This window comes from Micromys minutus (assembly GCF_963924665.1).
Source record: "Micromys minutus genome assembly, chromosome: 2".
NCBI lineage: Eukaryota > Metazoa > Chordata > Mammalia > Rodentia > Muridae > Micromys > Micromys minutus.
In genome coordinates this window covers 21,939,655-21,964,586 of record NC_137971.1, presented here as the reverse complement: position 1 = coordinate 21,964,586, position 24,932 = coordinate 21,939,655, and the positions used below count along the sequence as shown (strand labels likewise).

At 41.9% G+C, this 24,932-nt stretch overlaps 1 protein-coding gene across 1 annotated transcript in view; it reads right to left on the bottom strand.

Moving 5' to 3' along the window:
* The window catches only part of NOC3L (NOC3 like DNA replication regulator), a 29,099-nt gene extending 5,228 nt beyond the window's left edge, over positions 1-23,871 (bottom strand). Inside the window, exons 1-18 of the mRNA XM_080910857.1 lie at positions 23,777-23,871; positions 22,558-22,765; positions 20,290-20,422; positions 19,330-19,487; positions 18,587-18,640; positions 17,129-17,259; positions 15,002-15,163; positions 14,717-14,810; positions 12,570-12,745; positions 12,178-12,306; positions 10,474-10,605; positions 7,036-7,116; positions 6,622-6,722; positions 2,572-2,644; positions 2,422-2,485; positions 2,268-2,339; positions 1,764-1,945; positions 891-1,019 (exon numbers count right to left, since the gene is read on the bottom strand). Coding sequence (XP_080766983.1) covers positions 891-1,019; positions 1,764-1,945; positions 2,268-2,339; positions 2,422-2,485; positions 2,572-2,644; positions 6,622-6,722; positions 7,036-7,116; positions 10,474-10,605; positions 12,178-12,306; positions 12,570-12,745; positions 14,717-14,810; positions 15,002-15,163; positions 17,129-17,259; positions 18,587-18,640; positions 19,330-19,487; positions 20,290-20,422; positions 22,558-22,765; positions 23,777-23,785 — 2,088 coding nt within the window. The 5' untranslated portion in view covers positions 23,786-23,871. The remainder of the gene's footprint in view (positions 1-890; positions 1,020-1,763; positions 1,946-2,267; positions 2,340-2,421; positions 2,486-2,571; positions 2,645-6,621; positions 6,723-7,035; positions 7,117-10,473; positions 10,606-12,177; positions 12,307-12,569; positions 12,746-14,716; positions 14,811-15,001; positions 15,164-17,128; positions 17,260-18,586; positions 18,641-19,329; positions 19,488-20,289; positions 20,423-22,557; positions 22,766-23,776) is intronic.
* Between the last annotated feature and the right edge of the window lie 1,061 nt (positions 23,872-24,932).

Sequence of the window (24,932 nt, the reverse complement as noted above, 5' to 3'; positions counted from 1 at the left end):
AAAGCACTAAACAAAGGTAACTAAGGACTGCAGATACAAAGTGGGGAGTTAAGTCTTACCCAGGGTTGAGCCCTTAGCCAATCCTGAGAAGTCAGTCCGAAGTCATATACATATGAGCAACAATAATCAGACTTTGTACGTTCTACTTATGTAGCTATTCACATGCATGTGTTGATATGTCTATAGCTTGTATATATACATATATGATATGATATATACTATATAATGCAATATATGTTAGCAGCTAAAGAAAAAGAGGCCATGAACTTGAGAGGAGCTAGGGCAGTTGAGCATGAGAGGGGATGAACATGAGCAGGAAGGGAGAAAATAATATAATTATTTTTTAAAGAATATATTATTAGCCAGGTGTGGTAGAGCACATCTTTATATCAGGTCTCCCACAGATCTGAGTTTTAGGACAGCCAGAGTTACATAGAGAGACTCTGTTTCAAAGCATAAAACCTTTGTTCTAGGATGAAAATATGCATCTGTTAAATTACCAAGTTACCAATAGCAAAAGGCACTCTCTATTTCATGGTGAGAAGTATGTGACCAGTTTCTAGGCTCAGTCTACTGCTGGACTTGCCATCAGACCTTGGCGCTGTAGGTGAAGCTATTTTGTAATGGAGTCCACCTAAGTTTCCTTGGATCGGACCCAATACAGTATAAATGTACCTGGTAACAAACCCTCTTTTCTAAACAGTGTTGGGGAAAGACGTCATTAAATCTCCATAAGCTCATTACAAAACTACATCCCTTTTTGCTGTTGTAAGTATCGCTTCTACAGAAGGCATTCCAGAGAACACATGTGCCTGAGGAAAAGGTGAAAACACATTGCTCTGTCATAAATGGGTGGGAACTGAGTGAGGAGAGAAGGGACGGGCCCTTACCCGAAGAGCGTGCAGCTCCCACAGTGCGGTATTCTGTGCATTACAGTACTCTGGCTCCTCCAGCTCAGGCAGAAACACCCCGCTGCCCTGAGACTCATTATCAAGCAAGAGATCTGTTCTGGGGAAAGTCTGCCAAAACACCACAGAAAAAAGAATTAACTAAAGTAACTTAAATGTGACCGTCCTATACTTGTATTTAAATTTGTGGTTATAGTAAGAGCTACAATTTAAAAATCTTTACACCTAGCTTTAATAAGAAACAGTCTGCATGTGGAACATGAAAGAATGTCTTGGTGATATAGATTTACCCAATCCTCAAAGATGGCATATTTTTCACATCTTCTAATCTCACTTTAAGGAATCTTACAGATAAACACTGAATGTACCAACATTTGTTAGAGCATCATTTCTAACAGCAGTTTTATATTCTTAGATCAAAGAAGCATTAAAATGTCAGGCTGTGTGAGTGCAAATCCTCATGCTCCCTACTCCTTAAATCCAGTCGTTTAAGGAGCACCCTGCAAAGGGACAGCAGGCTGGGCAGTAACCAGAGCACAGCGCGGTTCCGTCTTTACAGTTCACCAGCAGCATCTTCTGAGTCAGGGTCTCACTGTGTAGTGCTGGTGGGCCTGGAATGAGCTATGCATATGGCCTCAAACTCACATCTGCTGCTCAGGCTGGCATGGAACTTGTGGGCTTGAGCAGTCTCCCCACATTAGTATGTCATGCAACTGTAGGCACAAACCACTGCCTCTGGCTAGGGATTACTTGAGTAATAAAAATGAAGCATTCAAGGAAAAGAGACACATCTAAACAAGCACAGCACCAGTACACTGTGAGAACTAAGCTCTGCTTCTTTATGCTACTACTTACATGCATCAATATCCTGGTAGTTGCTAAAAGGCTGATGCTTGAGTTTGGAAGAACCTGCAGAGCAAGCGTACAAAGGCGTTTGATGAAGGCAAGAGCTCGCTGATGAGAAACCTGCTTTCTGCGCTTGCTTAGCATGACATCGAGGCAGTGGAGCACAATCTCAATACCGTCGTTGGTAGCACCTAAAACAGACATCCTTCAGGGTCATTCTCATTATGATTTCATTGTGATACTTCCTGACTTCCGGAGACCCTGTGATAAACTGTCATGCCCACTGCAAACCATCCTAGTAGCCAAGAGAGCCTTAGAGATGCGCTGGGCTGCACTTACTACATTTCCAGTCAATGACAGAAGTTCTTTCACCCAAATCTTGGCAGCACTAACTACAGGTGCAGGGCAAGCCAGCATTGGTGTAGCAGATCTATTCCTCATCAGCTACCATTATGATCAAACACACTCTCGGAATATACATATGTACCAAGCAAGCATCATCTGAAAACATACCTGCGTGTAATGTGAACAGTGTCTTGTAGAGATGTGTATAGAATTTCATCGGGTCAATATTTAAAACGTCACCTTTGAGATGACAACAAATTCAGGTTAGGTTAAGTTACAGTCTTCAGGGACAAAGCAAATGAAGCCTAAGGTAGTAACTCACCTTGTCCAGAAAGAATATGAAAAGCAGTTTGAACACAGTGAAGACTTTCTTGATAACTTAGGTCCTTTATAGAAACAAAACAAAAACCACATGAGAATGATTTTTGCCATTTATATCTTTAAAAAGTAATTCACTGATAAAGTTACTTACACCAGACTCAATGAGGGTATGCAGAACCACTAATAAATCATCAAAAAACTCCACATTTATAAGATGTGCAAACCTAGAATCAAATAAAGCTTAATTACTAAATAAACCAAAAGCAGAAATAAAGCAAGTAAAAATAGCTTGATGTAGTAAGAATTTGGGTTTCTTCAAAAACCCAGTTACACAATGTCCCAAGCTGGAGCAAACTGTGACTCCTAACCATTGCCCGGCCTCCGTGCCTGTAGGCTGCTGGCACTGAAGTGGGTCAAAAAAATTACGTGACTGTACAACAAAGATACATGCACCACAATATTCATTGCAGCTCTATTTATAATAGCCAGAAGCTGGAAAGAACCCAGATGTCCTTCAGTAGATGAATGGATACAAAAATTGTGGTACATTTACACAATGGAGTACTACTCAGCTATCAGAAACAATGACTTAACCAAATTCTTAAGAAAATGGATGCATCTACAGAATATCATCCTGAGTGTGGTAACCCAATGACAAAAGAACAGACATAATATGCAGTCACTGATAATGGGATACTAACCCCAGAAAGCTCTGAACACCCCAGAAACAACTCACAGTTGTTTGTGTGAAGTTCAAGAAAAAAAAAAAAAAAAGAAAGAAAGAAAAGAAAAAACCATTATGCTCAATCCTTACACACCAAGAAAACTTTGACTAATTCTGGGTTACATCCTGTTTTACATGTACTTTATGCTCATTGTAACTAGTAAGACCTTAATGCACACTACCAGACCTTTGGGGGAAAAAAAAAAGTCAAGCACTGACAAAAATGTATTCGTATGCTTTTATGCAAAAATGCTTAAAATTTGTTCATTTATCTTTGTTTTTTAAAATAAAGTTGTAAAAAAAATTTATGTGACTGTTTTTGTTTTAATCCCAGGTGTGGGATGAGACTGCTTCAGGTTGTCCACAGCAGCTGACTACAATTTCCCTGGTACTCTGGCAGGGGTGTGATCTTGCCAGCTGCAGATAGCTTATTTTTGAAAGTCTGGGGACTCTTGAGTGGGTATAAAAGTGGCCGAGCCCAGAGAGGCTGCTGCTGGCTGCTGCTATTGCAGTTTGTCAAGTGGTTGTGAGCGAAGAGACAAGAAAACACTGGGTGTCCTGCTGACAAAGACTGGACTTGCCCCAAGGAACTCGAGGCCCCCAATCAGCAGGAAATAGTCTAATGAGATTGCCGTCCGTTTTCCCTTCTAACCTTCTTTCTTTCTTACCTAGTGTTCAGAGATTGGAAGGGGCTGGGGTGAAAAAGAGTGATAGGTACAAGAACCCAATAAAATAGCCAAAAAAAAGTATGGTTACAGCTTGACTTTAAAACAACACTATAAATATTACATATTTTTAATTATTAGTTGTAATGAAGGAAGTGATCACTGATAGCTTTCACTTACTTCAAACTGACTTCTTACATAATTCTCGCACTGTTGGACATTATACTTGGTAGGAATATGAGGCATCAGACAGAAACACTCTGTCCTGAGAAACAAGTTAACAAGTGCCCTGGGTTTCTGCAAGTCATAAAGGAGGCAGCAGAAACAAGCTTCTCAGCAAACAGCAAGCAGTAAAAAGAAAGGACTCTGTCATTTATAAAAACATGGGGGTCGAGGTGGGGTGGTTGGGGAGATGGCTCAAGAGATGGGTTAAGAGCACTGGTTGCTCTTCTAGAGGTCCTGAGTTCAATTCCCAGAAATTACTTGGGGACTCACAACCATCTGTAATGGGATCCGATGCCTTCTTTGGCAAAGCAGGCATATGTACAAATGGAGCTCTCATATAAATCAATCAGTCAGTCTTTTATAAGAACACTGACTTTGGGGGTTAGAGGAGCTGCTGCCAGGTGGAACACATGGTAGGTCTCAATCCTTGGCACTTAACATGGGAATGTAGACACTATGATATGCTTAAAAATAAAATTTAGGGCTGGAGAGATGGCTCAGTGGTTAAGAACGCTGACTGTTCTTCCAGAGGTCCTGAGTTCCATTTCCAGCATGGTGGCTCACAACCATCTGTAATGAGATCTGGTGTGTAGGCATAGGTGCAGGTAGAACACAGTATACATAATAAAGCTTTAGGAAAAATTTAAAATTAATGGACTGGTGACTAAGTTCTGCTACTAATGACGTATATGATACTACACTGAATCACCTGGCTGCCTGAGGCTTCTATTTCTTGGAACAAATGAAATGGCAGAGTTCAGAATCTTATCTGCTAGATGTGAGAACACTCTGTACACTACAAAACCTCAGGTCCAGACGCCTGTGAGACCTCTAAACAAAGTGAGAGATTCCACATGCACTGCTACCAATTTCGTGGGAAGTGGTGTGGCGTTATTGGGGGGTGGGTGGTTTCAAGACAGGGTTCTCAGTGTAGCCCTGGCTGTCCTGCTCACCAGAGACCCTGCCTCTGTCTCCTGGGATTAAAGGCATGAGCCACCACGCCCATGTGCTCAAGGACATGAAGATGTAAAGAAGTGGTGTATGGCTTTAACCCCAGCACTCGGGAAGTGGAGGCAGAAGGATCAGAAATCCCTCATCCTTGACTTTACAACAAGTTTGAGGCTAGTGTGAACTGCGTAAGACTTTTCTTCAGAAGTCTCTAAAACTAAAAATAAACTATTTTAAAGGGAGAAAAGAAGAAAATGCTCTCTGTGTGCTGCCACGGGAAGGCCCACTGAGTACCTTCAGGTAACTTATAAGATGCTGCACACATACTCTTCCATGTATGCATCAAAAAGGACAAGCAGACATACAAATACATAGGAAAGGAAGCTTACATTTCATATTCTTTGCTTATAAAATGAGCATGTATTACTTTAAAAAGGGGGGCTACTCTTTAAATAGGGAATTACCCATAAACAAAAACAAAAAGATATCAGGAACTAGAAATGCTGATTCACACCTGGAAACCACAGGCTAAAGGCCAGTCTGAACTACACAGTAACTTCTAGGCTACCCTAGAGTACAGAGCAAAGCCCATGTCAAAATAAAACCAAACCAAACCAAAATAGCAAGTTTCATAATCCCCCCCTTTGCTCTGCCTTTTCTGGAGGTTTCCAATGACAAGGACATAAACGTTCATAAGGAAGCTTAGCCCTGCAAGCTCCAGTCACTTCATTCTCCAGTGAGAATGAAGAACAGCACCCCCATCTTCCAGCCAGAGCTGTATTTCCAAGTCTGTTTCTAAATCTCTGCTACCCACCGTGGCTAGCAGAAGGTTTCAAGCTGCATCTGTGGTGTTCGTGATATCACACAGGATAGGGAAGAGTACAGGTACCGCCTCAGATTTAATAACTATTACTCTGAGCTCCTAAGATCTTCAGCACACACAAGATGTACTCTAGCAGGAACACATGCAGAGAACTAGAGGCATGGTCTGCAAGCTGGGTTAGTAAAACAGAAGAATCGTGTGTCTCTGACCCCCACCAACGGTACACTACAGAAGGAATCAAGAACTGGGGCTGGAGAGAAGGCTCAATGGTTAAAAGATTTCCCCTTCAGAGGAAGGTTACATCAGCACCCACAGAGCAGCACCCACATTACAACTCTATTAACTCCAATCCCAGAGACCCAATGCCCATTTCTGCCCTCTGTGGGCACCAGAAACACACATGGTGTACAGACATACACAAAGGTAAAACACCCATACATGTAAAACAGAACAGAATCGCGAGCTAAGGGTGAATCTTAGGGATGCCAGAAAAATACTAAGCAGAAGAAAAAGGAATCAATTTTAAAAGATTCGAAATGAGAAAAGCAAAAGACACAGCATGAGGAAAGGCTGGGAGATAAAATGAGGTGAGAAGTGCAGCACAGGGACAGCACTGGGGACAGCACAGGGGACAGCACTGGGGACAGCACTGGGACAGCACTGGGGACAGTACAGGGACACGGACAGTACGGGGACAGCACTGGGACAGCACTGGGACAGCACAGGGACATGGACAGCACAGGGACAGCACAGGGGACAGCACTGGGGACAATGAGAGCCACAACTAAGCAGCCCACAGCTATTTGCAGCCCTTACTTGGCGAGACCTTCCAGGACGGCTGGCAGAAGAGGTGACCTCTGGGCCTTCTTCAGTATTCTGAAGTAGGTCACAAACACAATGTTCAGAGTCTCTGTGTGCTGGCAGAGAGAGCAGACAAGAACGCCTTAGAACTAGCTGGTTGTTCTCCTTGAGTTAGAATTATCACAACTTTCAAAGCCAAAGCTTCTTTTCCCTTTCTCATCCCCCAAGAATTCAGATTTTGGAATAAAACCTGGTAATTTCCAAAAATGGCATGCATCACTTCATACTTCCTTATATGTTAAAAGAAAAAAGAAATAAACCTACCTAAAACTTATCAAATAAATCAAAATTATATAACTTTAAGTCAAAACAATTTATAATTAAAATCACTTAACAAAACACTGAGAGAATGACGGTATGACTGCCCACCAGTTTCAGCTTTCTCTCAGTGCTCTCCGAAGCCTCAGCCTCCCGAAGCTCCCGCTCCAGTTTCTCTTCTGCTTTCTTCCACTGAAAAAACAGGAAAAACATTATTTATATGTGTATGTGTGTATGCATATACACACTACATACATACACTTACACACATTCATACACACAAATGTGTATATACATACACATATATACATGTATACACACACACACACACACACACACACACACACACACACACACACATACACGTGCATAGCAGCAAAAGTTAAGCTGAGGCAGTGTGAATACTATAAAACATGGCAAGACCATATACTGTCTATGGATACAGGCAAGAGCAAAGGGAGAAAAGCATGGATAAGATACGTAAGCTAACTAGATTAGTAACACTGGTGGTCCCTTGGGAAAAGGTGGAAGAATGAAAGCTTGTGTAAAGGTGGTAACAACTGTTTATAAAGACTGCCTGCACATGCATCATCTCATTTAAATTGTGAAATGACCCTAGGTAGCTACAGGGGGTAGGGGGTTTGGGAAGGTTCCAGAGATCTGGAATGGAGGAGGCTCCAAGGAGTCAATGTGGGTAACAATGGGGACATGAAACCAGAAGAAGCTACCTCTTATAGCCAGGCAGGAACCCCAGTTGATAAGGAGATCAATCCACCCACAAAACTTTTGACCGAAAATGTGTCCTATCTAAAAGCAATGCAGGGACAAAAATGGAGCAGAGACAGGGAATGGTTAACCAATAACTGGCCATAGGCAAGCACCAATCCCTGACACTATTAATACTGTTATGCTTGCAGCCTGTTCTCAGAGAGGCTCTTCCCAGCAGCTGACTGAATCAGACAGACTCACAGCCAAACAGAGCTTGGGGAATCTTATGGAAGAGTTGGGGGAAGGACTGAAAGCAATGAAGGGGACAGGAACTCCACAGAAAAACCGACAGTCAACTAACCTGGACCCTCCACATTTCCCAGGGACTGAGCCACCAACCAAAGAACATACACAGGCTGTACTGAGGCTCCCAGCACATAGGGCTGCCGTGTCTGGCTGCAGTGGGAAAAGATGTGCCTAACCTTGCAAAGACTTGATGTGCCAGGGTTGGAGAATACCCGGAGGGTCCCACCCTCTCAGAGAAGAAGGGAAGAAAAGTGGGGATAGGAACTCTGTGGTAGGGGGGAAGGGGGGGAAACTGTTCTGGATGCAAATTAATTGATTGATTAAAAAATTTAAGAAGAAAAGAAAAGAATCAAAATTCAAAACATCAAGAATATAACTACCTCAGTCAAGTGGTAATAGCGCATGTAGCACTCAGGAGGCAGAGAGGCAGGCAGATCTTGATCTCCTGAGTTCAAGGACAGCCTGATCTACAGAGTGAGTTCCAGAACAGCCAAGACTACAAAAAGAAACCCTGCCTCAAAACACCAAAAGAAATGGACTATAGCTCTGAACATAGGGCAGGGAAAAGACAGTAAGTAAAGACATTTGCTACCAAGCCCAGTGACCTGAGTTTAAGTCCCAGGACCCACATGATAAAGAAAACCAACAGTTCTCTCTTGATTTCCATACATACATATGCTATGGCACATGCAAGCAAACACACACACAGAGACAGACACACACACACACACACACACACACACACACACACACACCCCAAATACTGGAGAGGAAGAGAATCAAGAACAACTCTTGTTCATTCTTAATGGGAGTGTCAACTGACAGAGACACCATGAAACTCAGTGTGGAGATTATTAAGAAAGCCAGAGGTCAAACTGCCATGTGACCCAGGTATTCTACTCCTGGATATATTTTCTACTAGTATAGACACTTGCTCATCCAAGTTCACTGCTGTTGCATTCCCAACAGCTAGGAATTGAAACAGCCTAGATGTCACCAACTAATGAATGAAAACGTAGATTATACACACAATGAAATCTTATTCTTCTCTAAAGAAAAGTAAATCACAGAATTTGCAGGCCACTGGATAAAAGTACAAAAAAAAAAAAAAAAAAAAAAAAAAGTACTGAATAAGGTAATGGAACTAGGCACAGAAAAATAAATGTCACATGTTCACCCTCTTATGAAGATTCTAGCTTCCAAACTCAAACTGTACCTTCAAGGGTGCCTACAAGGCCAGGAGTGGTGGCCCATCCCTTTAATCCCAGCACACAGGAGGTAGAAGCAGAGGCAGAAGGATCTGAGTTTGAGGCCAGCCTGGTCTACACAGTGAGTTCCAGAACAGCCAGGATTAGAAAAGTTCCAAGTGGCGTTGGGAGGGAGATGCCTGAAAAGAGGGGGTGGCAGAATATATAATACAAAGGTGGAGGGGGGAAAACTGGGGCTAGAAAGATTTAAGCAAGGAAAACATGGTGGGAAGGCAGAACTAACCAAACCAGAGGCCTATAAAGAGCCATATAAAAACATATCTTGTAACCAAATTTTAAAATGATTTTTTTTAAGAAAAAGTTTGAAGGGAGATACCCTACCAGGCTAAGAGAAGCTGTTCCCAGAAGCTGCCAGTTTTTAAACAAATCCCCAGTGCTGGATGTAGATGGCTCCTCCTGAACTATGTGGGGTTAAAGAGGTCCCAGAGGCCCTTAAACAATATAGGTTCTTGCCATTCCTCTTGACAGCCACCTAGAGCTAAACAATACGACCTTATTACTGAGGAGACCATATACCTTGTATTCACGGTATGAAGAAATCAAGCTGGGATTTATCTGGAATGGTCCTCCCTGCCAGCTAACTTTCACAATCCCTAAAGGTGCTATACAGCTGCTGGGGGAGAAAAAGCAGCAAAGGTCTTATCTAGGTGTGAATGCTATAATCTTGACAGACCAGTCAAGCAAGATGCACCCACTTGCGCAACAGAAGCCTACGTTTATGGGGTGGCTAACTGCTCTCTGCTGGATTTAAGAGTTGTCTCACAGGACAGGATATAACCCTAGTACTGTAAACATAGTCAAACAAAAAATCAAAACAAAACCAAAAACATGATGGAGAGATCACAGGCCCTAGGAGAGAATTGAATGCTGTTAATTAGCTAAATTGACCTACCTTTAAGCTGCCTTCTAAACATTTATGTGTATATACACAGATAAATGCTACTCTCAACCTTATTCAGACAAGTCTTGGTTATACTGAGTGAGCCTGAACAGTGGGCAATGCATCTTTGGGAGTGAAGGGAGTGATAGAAATGACAGGGAGATTTAAGAAAACAGTGGGGGAGGGTAAACAGAATACATTAAATACATACATACATACATACATACATACATACATACATACATACAAAACTGCCAAACAACAAGACTAATCAAAACAAGTCCTTTCTTATGATTTATACAAGATTTATCTATCTATACTCTGACTGTAATGCAAGACCTATCAAAGCAGAAAAACTTATAAAATGAAAAAGAAAATAAAGCAAACCTTTCTTTGCATTCTTGATAGAGTTTTTCTCTTTTCCTTGAAAGTCATGAACCGTTTTGGTTTGTTAATGTCCTCTGTATCTTTTTTCACTTCTACTTCCTTGATTCGCAGGCATAAAAATGTTTTTAACATCTAACAGTGAAAACAACACACAGAGAACTTACTCGGCATTTATACGACACCCAGAGTCTATAAAGAACGCATTCTAAGTGTTCTAAGTGCCAGTCAATACAGAGCTCTACCCTCATCTGACAGTGGGAGACAAGATGGCAGAGTAAGTGGGCCAGAAAGAGGTTTGGGATGGTATGGACAATCAGGACATTCCTATGCTGTGTTCCACCAGGTTTTGCAGTTATCAGTGCCAGCACTCATCTGGTCCACGATACAAAACAGTACAAGACCGAACCCTGCATTTCCTCTTGAAGAAGCCGCCTCACTTAAGTCTCGGTCACAGCGGCTTACATGGGACAAGCTCTTGACAGTCATAGGTTTGGCACTCTTTCAATTCCAACATACACATCTAGAGGGGAAGATGGGTATTTCAGGTAACAGGTCTAAAAGCATGGGTTAAAAATGGCTAAAGTCATTCTCGGTATTGGAAAGATAAATTTCAAATATTTTGTAGGCATTCTACTTGCTCATAAAATATTACTAGCCTATAAAAAACAACTCCAAATTAAAGGATATAGTTTGTAGGGGTCTGGAGAATGTAACTTTTATTCCAGCATCACTAACGTTAAAAGGATTTTTCTATAGCTGAGTTTCATATTCAAGCCATATTAAGTGATTATCTTTTCTCCTAGGAAGCCTGTGATTGCTGGCGGTGGTGCCCCAAACCTTTAATCCCCAGCACCCAGAAGACAGAGGCAGGTGCATCTCTGAGTTTGAGGCCAGCCTTGTCTACAGACTGAGTTGCAGGTCAGCTAAAGCTGTCTTGAAATAAAAAAGAAAGAAAGAGAAGGCAGCAGAGAAGGAGGAGAAGCAGCAGCAGACTAGGCAGTAGAAGCCTATTATTTATTATTTAGGTGGTTCAACCATCCCACTTTTTAGAGGGGAAGGAAATGAAAGAGATTTGAAGGCAAACAGTATGAAATAAACACCCAGGTTATTTGCTTCTCAATTATTTTTCTTTCATCCTTCATTAGTTCTCATTATGTAAATTTAAATTTTCTAATAAAGCAACATCTTTGAAAGATCAGAGAAGCAAATCTTTATTAATAAATATGTAAATTATGACTTAAAAACTGGCTCACTCAGCAATGTGCCTGAGTTCAGAGCCCCAGTATCTATATATAAAGTTGGGTGTGGCACTGTGCAGGGGTGGGGGCGGGGTGGAGAGGACAGAGCAGACTCAAAGCCAGCCAAATCATGAACTTCAGGTTCAGTGAGAGGCTGTCGCTGTGTTCCTGGGTGAGACGTTGATATTGACCACACATCCTAATGTACTGCTGCAGAGCCGTGCTCCTATCAGAAACCTGGGTTTTACATTTTGAAACTAGGATGCATGTCTCCATAAAAGTCCATTTAGGAGGCTATACATAACCTATACATAACAAAATGTCAGCAACACTCAGTGAATGGAAACATTTAACTTTTCATCTTAAATAGACATATCTGTAAATAAATTTTTTGAAACAATAAAAATCACTTTGTAATTAAAAAAAAAATTCAAAGTTAAAAAAAAAAGAAAAAAGAAAGGCTTACCTCTGGCCTTACTTCGTAATTTCTGCCCTTTACAAAACCAGAGATTACTTTAATTACACCAAGAGAAGCTTGGCCTAATTTATCTTGTTTAAAGAGTTTCTTTACTGCTTCGCAACACATTTCAGACACCTGGAAAAGGAAGCATTACAATGAAGCAGTGCTGACACTGGGTCAGGAGCCCTGCTGCCAGGGACTGTCTGCATCTGAGAAGTTAGAGCCTCCAGGGCGAACCACTCACTAAGCTAACGCTCAAATCATTTTCTTAGAGATCGTGAATAATAAACTGATAACTTACCACTAACTGCTCATAAAGGACTTATGGGTAAGAGAAATACAGTGTGTAATCTTTCCATAAGGACAAGAGCAATAAACCTGTTTTTACAGCAACCCACCAGTTTTGACCCATCATTCATCAGAGGGACAATCAGTACAATGATGTTGTTGTGAAAGTTAAAATGGGGCAGGGCCACCAACAGCTCACACAGGCTCTTCACTGCCACTTCAGCCAGCCCTTTGTAGGCCTTTAAGGACACCACGTTGCTCTTCTTCAGCTTCCTCTGCTTCCAGTCTAATTAAAACACAAATGCAGTTACTTTAATTACTGGATTTTGATCTTGGGACCAGAGAAAAACCATAAATCATCTTATTAATCTTTCAAAGTAGTTACATGACCAGGTGGAGCTAGTGCACTTTAGTGAATAATGGACCCCAGGTCAACCCCTGGAATCCACAGGATGGAAGGAGAACTAATCCCCATGAACTGCCCTCGTGACACTTATATTCCCTTATACGACATGTGCATTCACACGCATACCCACAAATTTTATATATATGTGTGTAATATATTTTATTATATATTAATATATATTATATTTTATTTATACTTTAATGTATATTTATCACACATATATTGTATATTTATGTTTACATATTTATATATAATATATATTTACAAGTTAATATGTTATATATATTTATGTGTGTTATATATGTGTATGTATATATTTTGATTTATGTAGTAATTTGCATATATTAACTTAGTATTAAGCTTAATTTCATTCCTAGTATACGTACATTAAATTCTTTTATGTGTGTGCACTGTATATGATTCTATGCCCACTTTTATATCCATGCCAAAGCCAGAGGTCAAAGCCAGATTTGATTTTAATGTGTATATGTGTGTCTATGTGTATGTATGTGCACATGTGAATGCAGGTATCCACATGGTCCAGAAGATGCAGTGGAGCTCCACTGGATTCAGTGGAGCTGGAGCTATAGGCAGCTGTGAGCAGCCCGCGTGAGTCCTGAGAACCAAACTCCAGGCTCTCTACACTTTTTTGAGACAGGTCTCTATTGACTGAACCAGTCCTGGGGCTTGACAATGGCCAGGCGAGGACCTTCAGATGAAATCCAAGAATGTTTCAGGTGGATGCCAGAGCATTAAAGAAATACCCAAGCATCCCAACTGCACTGCATGTCTGCTCTACCACTTCCCTGTCCTACTCGGGCCATCAGGAGATCAGCGCATGGTTTAGTCAGTAACTATGTACTCCTTGGTCCCAGCACTCAGCAAAGTAGTCCAATGAGATGAAAGCATCTTACCTAGGCATCTATGTTTCTTCTCCATTCACCAACCTCCCATTTTCCCAAAAATATTGTGGAAAGAGTTTATCATCCGAGCTAAGTTTTGTTTTTTTTTTTTAAAGGCATGGATATATATTTCAAAGTACAGCCTTTTTTTCTAGAGTTCGAAAATTTAAAAAAAAAGAAAGAAATCCCAACTATTCACAAATTCAGCAAACGCATGGCTATCAGGCTGGGTGTGTGTGTGTGTGTGTGTGTGTGTGTGTGTGTGTGTGTGTGTATCTCAGTTACAGTGAGCTTGCCTAGTATGCATGTGGTCCTAAATTCAATACCAGGCTGAGTGTGTGTGTGTGTGTGTGTGTGTGTGTGTGTGTATCTCAGCTTGCCTAGTATGCATGTGGTCCTGAATTCAATCCCCAGCACTACAAAAAGAAAAACCAAGAACTACAGAAACAAGGAGGCTAATATTTATAGTTGACAAAACATCTAAACACTGCATGTCCACACATCCAACTCAGTCTCGTAAGTCATACAATGTTAAGTGATATTATTGCAATTTACTGATAGAAAATAAGGCACAGAAAAGTAATTTCCCTACTATGTAAATGGTAGAGAAAGGCTGAGCTCTGGAAGTCTTTCTGTACTTTGAGACAGGTCTCCTCTGGCATACAGTGGACTTGAACTGCTATGTAGCTGAGACTAACCCGAACTTCTGATATTCCTGCCTCCACCTGCCCTGTGCTGAGATTACAGATGTGCACCGCCACACACATCTGGCTCATGCCGTGCCGGAGACAGGAACCATCATGCACACTTGGCAAGAACTCTTCCAAATGAGCTACAGCCCCAGCCCCCAGGAGGCAGAGGCAGGCAAATCTCTGTGAGCTTGAGGCCAGCCTGGTCTAAGTACTGGATTCCAACCCAGCTAGGGTTACATTAAAAAGGTTTAATATACCTTTAATTATCTGCTCCAGATTTTCCAAATAAAATTTGTATTGGCTAACCAGGCCTTCTTCAAATTCTCTTAACTTCTGGGTTTCTTTACGAATCTAAAAAGATCAAAATCGTTTTATGTTTAAATATCAGAGCATTAAGTTCAAAAACTGGCATAAGATAAGTGCCTTATTGGTGGGGCAAAGTGGGACAGGAGCACAGACTAAATAGCAATAACCCTACTTCCCCATCTCTAGCCCTCCAAACTTCCTGGCTTATTTTATGCAGCAATCTTCTCTAGCATCACCTTGGTAGATTTCTCTGCTTCAGTTAGGGGCCGGATTTTATACGAGGGCGCGATGTCCTTGAACAGCTCCATCAGTGAAATGATAACCAGCTTCCGGACTGTGACAGCCACGTCAGGGTCCTGCTCCATCAGCATGGAACGCAGCTCTTTCAGTTTTTTAATCTGTTAAAGCAATGCTTTGTAAGATACAGAAATCGTGGCAAAACACTTCAGAGCAAAAGACAACAACCCCACACCTAGCACCATAAGTGGATTCACCCAATGACTCGGAGCCAAGATGCATCACACTCAAACGAACATATCACATACATATGGTTTATTGTATGAAACCATACTTTAGTGATGTAGGCAAGTACAAGCTTTATTAAAGTAAGTTAGGAGCTGAGTGTGGTGGTGCACACGTTTAATCTCAGTACTCACTTGGGAAGCAAAAGCAGGTGGATCTCTGTGAATTTGAGGCAAGCCTCGTCTACAGAGAGAGTTCAGGACAGCCAAGGCTATACACAGAAACCTTATTTTTAAAAGCCAAATGGGGGGGGGGGGGAGAAAAAGAAAAGAAACAAACAAACAAAACCTGCCCCAGGTACATCTGGGCAGCACTGATTAATTAATTAGACTTGGTGGGTCATCGAAACAAACAACAAAATCAGCTGGGGGCAGGGGTGACTATATCTCACTGTACATTTATGAAATTCTCAAAAATAAAGGAAAATACTTTTAAAAACTAAAATACCTCCATGGTTTTCTAAGAGTAGAATAGAGATAGTAGAAAGCTAAACTAACTTCCCTGCTCTGATTCTGATTCATATGTTACAAGTACTTCTCAAAGTCTGGCTCCCATGAGCATGACTGAAACCCTGACTTCAATCCCTGGAACCCAAGTAAAGATCAAACAAGAGAACCCACTCCACAGAGTTGTTCTCTCACACCCACATTCCTGTGACGCGTCCCTTCCCCCACAATAATAATGTTGAATGTAAATCTAATGTATCATTCAATAAATAAATACCTGTCATACTCAGATGCTGGGAAAGTTAATATAACAGCAATGACATCACTTATAGTATTATATTTATTCTCATTTGACCCTCGGAGTGTTTCAAGTGTTTCTTCTTTAAAGAATCAAGTGAACCTTGGACAGAATGACTTAGCCCATCTCAAACAGCAGTTGGCACAGCCATCTAAACCCGAGGTCCTTTGAGCATACATTCACCACTATCCCCAAGACCCAACTGCAGTCTTCTGCAGTTCTTGCTCTCCCTCCCTCATTTCCTTCCTTCTTTCTTGTTCTCTTCTCCTCTTTCCTCTCATATTCCCTCCTGCCTCCTTCTCCCCCTCTTCCTCTTTGTTTCTCTGGTTTTTGATACAGGATTGTACTTACAGGCTGACTTTGAATTAGTGGCAATTCTCCTGCCTCAGCTTCCCAATGCTAAGGTTTGTACAGTATTTCCTATTTACACACATTCCTGAACTGATTCCACTGACTTTTATGTAGAAAGTTCCTCACTAAAAACTATAGAGCTGGGCTGGAGAGATGGCTCAGTGGTTAAGTGCACCGACTGCTCCTCCAGAGGTCCTGAGTTCAAATCCCAGCAACCACATGGTGGCTCACAAACATCTGTAGCGGGATCAGATGCCCTCTTCTGGTGTGTCTGAATATATAATAAATAAATAAATCTTTAAAAAACACTATAGAGATAGGCATGATGGTACAGACCTAGTATCCCAAAACCCAGGGGAGTTTGACGCCAGTCTAGAAAGACCCTGACGGACACCGACAGACAGGTGTAGGGCTGGGAAAGAGCTCATTGACACTGCAAATTTCCTAACATTTTTGAGGCCCTGGGTTTCATCATCATCAAACATGCCACCCACTCACTCTCTGGAACATGGCGTGTGTGCATGCATCTTTGTTTACAAACGAGGAAAACAAATCTCAGCATCTAAATGGCTGTTCAAAGCTCATGAAAGCAATAAAGCTGAAACGCAGGATGAAACTAAGATCCCACCTTTTCTTCCATTCCACCCAAACCTATGTTTCGTTCTTTCTTTCCAGCTGTGTATTTATAGGGAACCAAAGCTCTTTAACACACCATGTGTGGTTCACACGGAGTTAAAACCACTCACATGACTCTCTGGATCTGACAGAATAGCAGACGCTAAGGTTGCAATCTGCATTTTCTTGTCCTGTAGTTTCTTCTTTCTCTCGATCACATGCTCTTCTATGGTCAACTCTTGCCTGGGATCGTCAATGGCCTCTGAAAGAAATGGGTTTTCCTCCTTAAATATCCCTCTATTCACAGAGAACTAATAAATTCACAGTAAGCGCTAACGAAGGCAGTGGGGAATCTGTGTTTGCTGCAGTGTCTCAGCCTCTCAGCAACCGTATAGAACAAGTACTGCCATTCTTAGCAGCACACACAGAGCAGCAGAACCTAACAAAGTGGACCAAAGCCTCAGCTCACACTCTTAACTGCCAGGCTAACAGGCCCACAATTCATTAGCTAACCAAAGACACACTGCTGCTCAGTCCCCCCCACCCCCGCCCCACAACTTTGTTGTTTTGTTTGTTTGGTTTTGCTGTTTCTCTGTGCAGCTGTGGCTGTCCTGGAACTCGCTCTGTACACCGGGCTGGCCTCGAACTGAAATCAGCCTGCCTCTGGCGCCCTCCCTAGTGCACGGATTAAAGCTACCACCCAGCTCTGACTCAGTAGTTCCTTAAGGTACAAAACACTTTTGTAGTGCTTTGACTGATACCTTAAGAATGAAACTAGGTAAAAAACACACGTAAGTATAATCTGTATGATTGAAACCACTTTAATACAACAGTTGATCTATTATCTCATATGCATTTTAATGAGGTCTGCCAAGTTAAAAAATAAAATTTTTGACCAGCTTGTTGTCATACATTCTGAACTAATGGTTTCGAGTAAAATGTATTTTCAGGTTAATTTTGATTAGTTAAAGCTATTCTGCCGGACATGGTGGCTCACAGCTGAAACCCCAGCATTCGGTAGGCTGACTCAGGACTGAGGCCATCCTGGGTTATGAAGTAAGTTGAGGTGAGCCTGAGCTACAGTACAAGAGCTAGTCTGAAGAAAAAAACACAAAAGGGGAAGCTGGGGGACAACGAGACAGCTCCTCCAGCAGGAGCCTACTGCCAAGACTGTCCTCTGAGTTCACACCCACACATACACAATAAAAATATAATTTAAAAAACTTAAATAAGCAGCAAAAATGTTAAGTATTAAAAAAACCCACATTTCAATATCTGAAAAAGACATATACTAGCACAATTGTACTTAAAAAAAGCAATTTCCCATCAAAAAATTCAATCTGCTATCTTAAAAAGGAATAGTTTTTTTTAAAGTCCTTCTCTTATAATTAAAAGGATTCAAACAGTAACAATGACAATGCTTCATGTTTGCCTCACCACTGAAAAAACTGTTCACATTTTTCCATAATAAAAAAAGTATATCAATTGTAAGGCATATAAATTCGTTAAGGAAAAAAAGCCTATCAAATTCCACAAGGTGAGACTTTTAAACACAGAAAAGTTCCCAGTCAACAAGCTTCATTCATTACCTTCCTCAACCTCCGGTTCTTCTTCATCCTCTTCTTCTTGCTGGAATTCAGGGACTATTGGACAGGTTTACATATTAATGCCATGGTAACATTATGTGATAAAACAACAAGACGACGTGAGCTGAGCAGTGGTCAGCACAGACCTCAGGATAAACCATCACTGAGTGACCGAGGAAGCACCAGCAATGGTCCTGGAAGGTGGCAGAATTCGGTGTTTGCCTTGATGGAGTTTCATGAGTGCATGCTTTGCTATAAATCACTATAATTGTCTTTGATTTTTGCCTTTTTGTTTTGTTTCTGTCTTTCTCTACCTCAGTCCCACCCCCTCCCCTTTGAGGAGATCACTGCTCTAACCTTGTAGTTCTCGTTACAGTCTTTTACTTTTTATCGTTTATATCACTTTTTTTGCACTCCAGATTTTATTCCCTTCCTGGTCCACCCTCGGACCGTTTCACATCCCATACCTCCCCACTGCCCCCTCTATGCCCCCACTGCCCTCTCTACCCCCCCATCTCCACAAGGATGTACAAACCCCACCCCACCCCTCTCCACAGTCTTAACACAACAGACATTTGAAAGAACTGTGGGACCCGGGCCAGATCACCGAGTCTGCTATATGCTGACGTCAGCTACCCTTATTCTGTAAGTATAACTAAAACCTAAAATATAATTAAACTTAATGAAAAAATAACTGCTCTATTAGAGAAAACTGGGTGTAGCTAGCAGTTAACCACAGGACTTACCCGGCTTCTCCCGAGTCTGTGGGATTATACCACTCTTATCCTTGATAGGAAGCAGATGAATCAACTCCTTCTCTGGTGCTGTTTGCAGAGATCTTGGCACTTTTTCATATTTCTCTATCACACTCTCATGCTTTCGTTTCTTGATGTGAACCGGTTCACTGCACAAGAAAGTTCAACTTCAGTTTTAAAGGGTACTGTTCTAGCTGGGTCTCTACTGCTGAATTAAGCATGGGAAACTAAAGCAACTTGGTGAGGAAAGGGTTTATTCATCTTACAATTGTCATCATGAAGGGTGGGAACTTGAGGAAGGAACTGAAGCAGAAGCTTTGGAGCAGTGCTTACTGGCTTCTTCAGTTTTACTTACTCCACCCAGGATCATGTGCCCAGGAATGGCACTGCCCACCGTGGGCTGGGCTCTTCCACATCAGACTTCAATCAAGAAAATGCCCCACAGGTGTGCCTATAAGGAACCTCAACCTGTAGTTTGCAACCCTTTTGACAAACCTAGATCCCCAAAAATATTTACATTGTGATCCACAGCAGTAGCAAAATTCATTACAAAGTAGCAACAAAAATAATGGCTGGGGGTCACCACAGCATGAGGAACTGTATTTAAGCGTCACATGAAGAAAGTTGAGAACCACTGCTCTAAGAGGTTCTCTCTTTTCAGATTACTCTAGCTTGTGCAAACTGACAAAAAACTAACCAACACAAGTACCTATCATTTACAAAGTCTATTGTTGACCTTGGCCGATGATACATGCCTACAATCCTGTCATGCTGAGAGCTGAGGCAGGAGGACCATCAGTCATAGTACACGGTGGGCTTCACAGTGAGAACACTAGCTTAGTATGTATTGGGCCCTGGGTCTGATGTTCAGAAACCACGAGGAAAAGTAAAAATCAGAAGTACATTGTAACACTGTACAGATCAGAAGTTATAATTCAGATGAAATGTTACCTCGAGGAAAGATCTCTTGTGAGAAAAGATGCCTTTTGTCCTAAATCTTCCAACAGCTGTAAGTCATCCTCGTCCATCATGTCTAAAGGAAGGGCTTCTTCCTCCTCTTCCTCGTCCCTCTCCATCCTTCTAACTGTTCCACACCAAAGAAAAGCAGAAGTGTTAGAATTATGCATTTTTTTACTCTGTTATCTGCCCTCCCCCCCCCCATACTCCCAAGGAAGGTGACAACTGTTTTCCAGACAAAGGACCTAGCATCTAAGTATCTCTGATTCCTGAAATCTAAAAATGAATGTTTCCATGAATTCTGAACCGTGGCTCGGAGCACCTAAGTACCAATGACTGAGTCTACTAGCACCTCCTCATCTCCAGTGACTTCTGCCTCATTTCAGCTGTCGTCAAAGGCCAGGTCCCAAGCCTCAATGCTCACTCTTGGACCACAATCACCTGTCCTTCCAGTATCATTTGGTTACTTCCAGTGCACTGTTCTACTAATTATAGATATAGAGCTTTATTCCTTCCACCACGTGCTGTCCTATCCACTAGTGTGCGCTCCTTTTATCCTCTCGCTTAGACTGCAAGGTCACACCTCACCTACCCTTCCACTAACACACTCAGACTACAAGACTACACGGTAACACCTCACCCACTCTCCTGCTGACACACTCAGCAACTTTCCCTTCTACATCTAAGGCACTCATGTCTATCAAAAGCCCAACCTCACTCACATCATTCTAACTTCTCTATCCTCATTTCCCCTGTTCCTCTTTATTCGCCTCTTTATTTTTATATGAATACATATAATTATATATTTAGAAACAATGCCAACTAAATGTCAGAAAGCCTTAGGTGAAGAAGATTGAACTGTGAACAATATTACTGTTTTCCCTAACAAAACAACCTTCCTCATAGCGCTAAGATTGACAGATACTGTTATATAAACACTGCACAGAATAAAACTATTACTTTAAACTAGTAGTCCATTTCTCAAACCAGAAATTGGTGTTCTGTTGATCAACTTTTTCTCTTCCACTGAACCTTTTTTTCCCTGTCATTATATCTCTTTTTTTTTTTTAAGTATTTATTTTTATGCCTAAGTACGCTGTAGCTGTCTTCAGACACACCAGAAGAGGGCATCAGATCCTATTACAGATGGTTGTGAGCCACCATGTGGTTGGTGGGAATTGAACTCAGGACCTCTGGAAGAGCAGTCAGTGCCCTTAACCACGGAGCCATCTCTCCAGCCCTTGCCATTATATTTCAAACTCCTTCACCTGCCTCACTTCTTAATCACCCAAGGACCAGGCCTCCTATTTTAGTAGGAAAAATCCTTCCTTTTTTTTTTTTTTTTTCAAATCAGATTTAACAGTGTTTGCATCTGTCTTTTTCTTCTATTCATCCTCCTCTGACAACTTCATTTAGGTACTTAAGTTGCAAAAATAAACAAATCTTTAGCTTTTTCTTTGTTAAAGAACTATTAGCATATTACACTTTTCAAAATGTAAAATTCAGACAGAGATCTCTCAGAGTGTCTAATCATCCAACTCAGGATTCCTTGATTGGAGATTGGGGTGACCAACCAAGACAACATGGCTAGTAACAAAACTCAAGAGGAAGGCACACCTCCTGATTTCCAATCAAATGATCATTTCCCATCACAGCAATGTTGCTACTGGGTCAGACTACATCAGAGTTACGAAAATGAGGCCTCTATAGAACAATGAACAGTTACATCAGCTTGAGAACTGTCCTGACTTTAAAATGGTCATTTTCTTCTCCTGTTTTGAGGAGCTGGGGTTCTTAGATAGTTCTACAAAAACAACCCAGACAATCACAGCTGAATTTTGCCCCAAGTCTACGAGCAAAAAGAAAACCACAAGTTTAGAAAAGGAAAGACCTGTTGGCGGCGTGGTGGAGAATGGAGCAAAACCAAGGGTGCTTACCTCCTTGCTAACTCTCAGAGGATGGGAAGCTGGCAGCCCTGACACGTGACCTCAAATTTACACAGCTAATCTGAGCATCTCCCGAGTACATCTTCAGATCTGCTGTCTACACTAAGGAAAAGCACAAGCTCACTCTCTCACAGAGCACGTGATCTTGAAACGTTTTCTCATACAGACTGCGGTACAACAGAAAGGATTCTATCCTTACCTAGGCCTATAAGGATCTGAACACAGGATGAGTGGTCACTAGTAAACAAGTCAGTTCTATGGAAATATTTCAGAATAACTAATGAAGACGAGGAGGGCAAGTGACACTTTTCATTACCTGGTCGTTTGCTCTTTGGGTCCTCCAATGGAATGGGTTTTTTAGACACGGCATCTTTTACAGCTTGCCTTAGTTTCCTCTGTTCTTTGCGGTACTTCTTGACAGTACTTTGTTGTTTAAATTGCTTATTTTTCAGTTTGTTTTCAAGCTTCACTTTACTAGTTTTTATCAACTTTCGAAAGCTGGGGACCTGTTTTTTATTCCTTCTCTAGAAAACAACAGAAGAAACACAACAACTAAGAAATTTACATTATTTCTAAAAATCAGGTTAAGAAAAAGTTTGTAAATTAAATAAGAACAATTTCACATATGTCTCACAACCATGGATCCTGTGTAAAAACTAAAACCAATAAGTAAGCAATCCTAAAAAATGATACTAGAGCATCAGTCACTCATTACTGGATTTCCCCATGATCTGAATCTAGCTTCTCACCTGTGTGATCTGTAAAAAAAAAAAAAAAAAACATTATGAATCTTTTATCTGGTGGCAAATGTTCATTCAAGGCTAGTCTAACACCTGCACTCTAACACCTTCGGAGCAAAATACGGATGCCTTTAACAATAACTGACACTTATTTGATGTTTTATTATTTATTATTTACAAAGCACTCAAACTGCCCAACATCCTAAATAATGATCCTCACAGAACACATAAAGCAAAGGTTACAAACGCTATGCGCCCTGAAGAAGTTCCCTGACCTCAGGAGGGTAAAACTGAATTATGCCCTTTGCATTCCAACTCGCTGGCAAGTGCTATGTAATCCAAATTCCAAGGCTACTTCTAAACTCTCTCGTCATCTGGGAAAAATCACCAGCCTTCCTATCTCCTTAAACTTTAAAGGGGAAAAGTCTCTCTTCGGTTCTAGTGACTCATAAAATACGTTCGAGGAAGTTTAGACTTGCTCCTCATGTGTAGAAAACGGGTTCGAGACACAGCCTGAAAAAAACTTTCAGCCTGACATCCTTCGGATGCAGAACCGGGTGCTGGCCTCACATCTGCTCCCTGAGATCGTGCTTGGGCATGGAGGGCGAGGAAGCAAAGACCCCAGTAAGGACCCCAGTAAGTGAGTGGAGCGTAAAGCCGCCAGGGAGCAGCAACATAGGCCACCGCCCCCTAAACCAGAGTCAAAACCCAAGGGAATGATAAGCCAGGCAGAGGGAGGCCCTGTCAACCGGAGTAACCATAACCCACGGGGGCTGGGGTTCTGGGAGCACTTACCGCCTTCATCCTTAGGCCTGAAAGCAGTACTACAGACAAGATCACCCAAACAGAGGGACACGCAGGAGCCCGGTAGGAAAGACACACGTGCCCAAAGCTAAACCTTTCTCAAACCGGAAGTCGCTTTCGGCCTTTCCCCTTTCCGGAAGCAGGAGGCGGGATTTCCTCTTCGGACCGCGGTGCGTGCGCCCCCTGGTGGCGCGGTTCTTGTGCTCTGGCGCTCACAGATTATCTGGGGGTGAGAATCGATGAGGCTGGAACAGGCGACTCAGCTGAAGGACTCAGTTCCGGCCGGATTCCCTTAAATCCTGGAGAAAAGCGGAGACGCGCTTGGCGCTTTCATTCTCCTGCCTCTGTGGCTCCGCCTGTTGCGGGTGCTCGTCTTCGGGGTCCTCTGGAGGGCGACTGCAGCTTCTTTATTGGAAGCCGCCCCTTCAGGCTTTCAGTAAAGAATTCCGTACAGGCACTGGGGCTTTGTACGGAACGATGAAAGATTTCTCACTACCTTACACCAACCAAAAGTCCACACTTAAGTTTAGGCGTGGTGGAACACGCTTTAATTCCGACATTGGGAGGCAGAGGCAGGCAGACCACTGTGAGTTCGAAACCTGGTCTACAGAGCCTACTCTACAGTGTCTAAAGAAAAAGTCTATGGTTTAACTGTGGAGTCGTTTTTCTTTGGGTTTAGTTATTATATGATAAAGTACTGTATTGGTCAGACTTGCAGAACTAGGATTCTGTTACCTTTTGATAAAAATACTGTTTAGGAATTCTGACTTGAATCGTTAAATCTTACAGGAAGATTAAAGCATTGCGAGAAAGTGTTTTTCAAGTATTTGTCTCACAAAGACTTTTTCCTAAATTAAAACAACGACAACAACAAACAAAAAACCACCGGGGTAAAGAAATGGTTCAGTGTTTAAGGGTGCTTGCTGCTCTTCCAGAAGTCCCGAGTTCTGTTCCCAGCACATCTATCTATACCTCCAGCTCCAGGGATTCTGAAGACCTCTTCTGCCCTCCTCAGGTCAGTACCTACCCACACATATATACAAATAAAAATAAATTTTAAAAAAGACGTCGTTGTTTTTGACTGATCCCCAACTCAATATGCTTCTGTCTCAGTCTCCCATGTCCTAATTACAGAGTAGAGCCACCG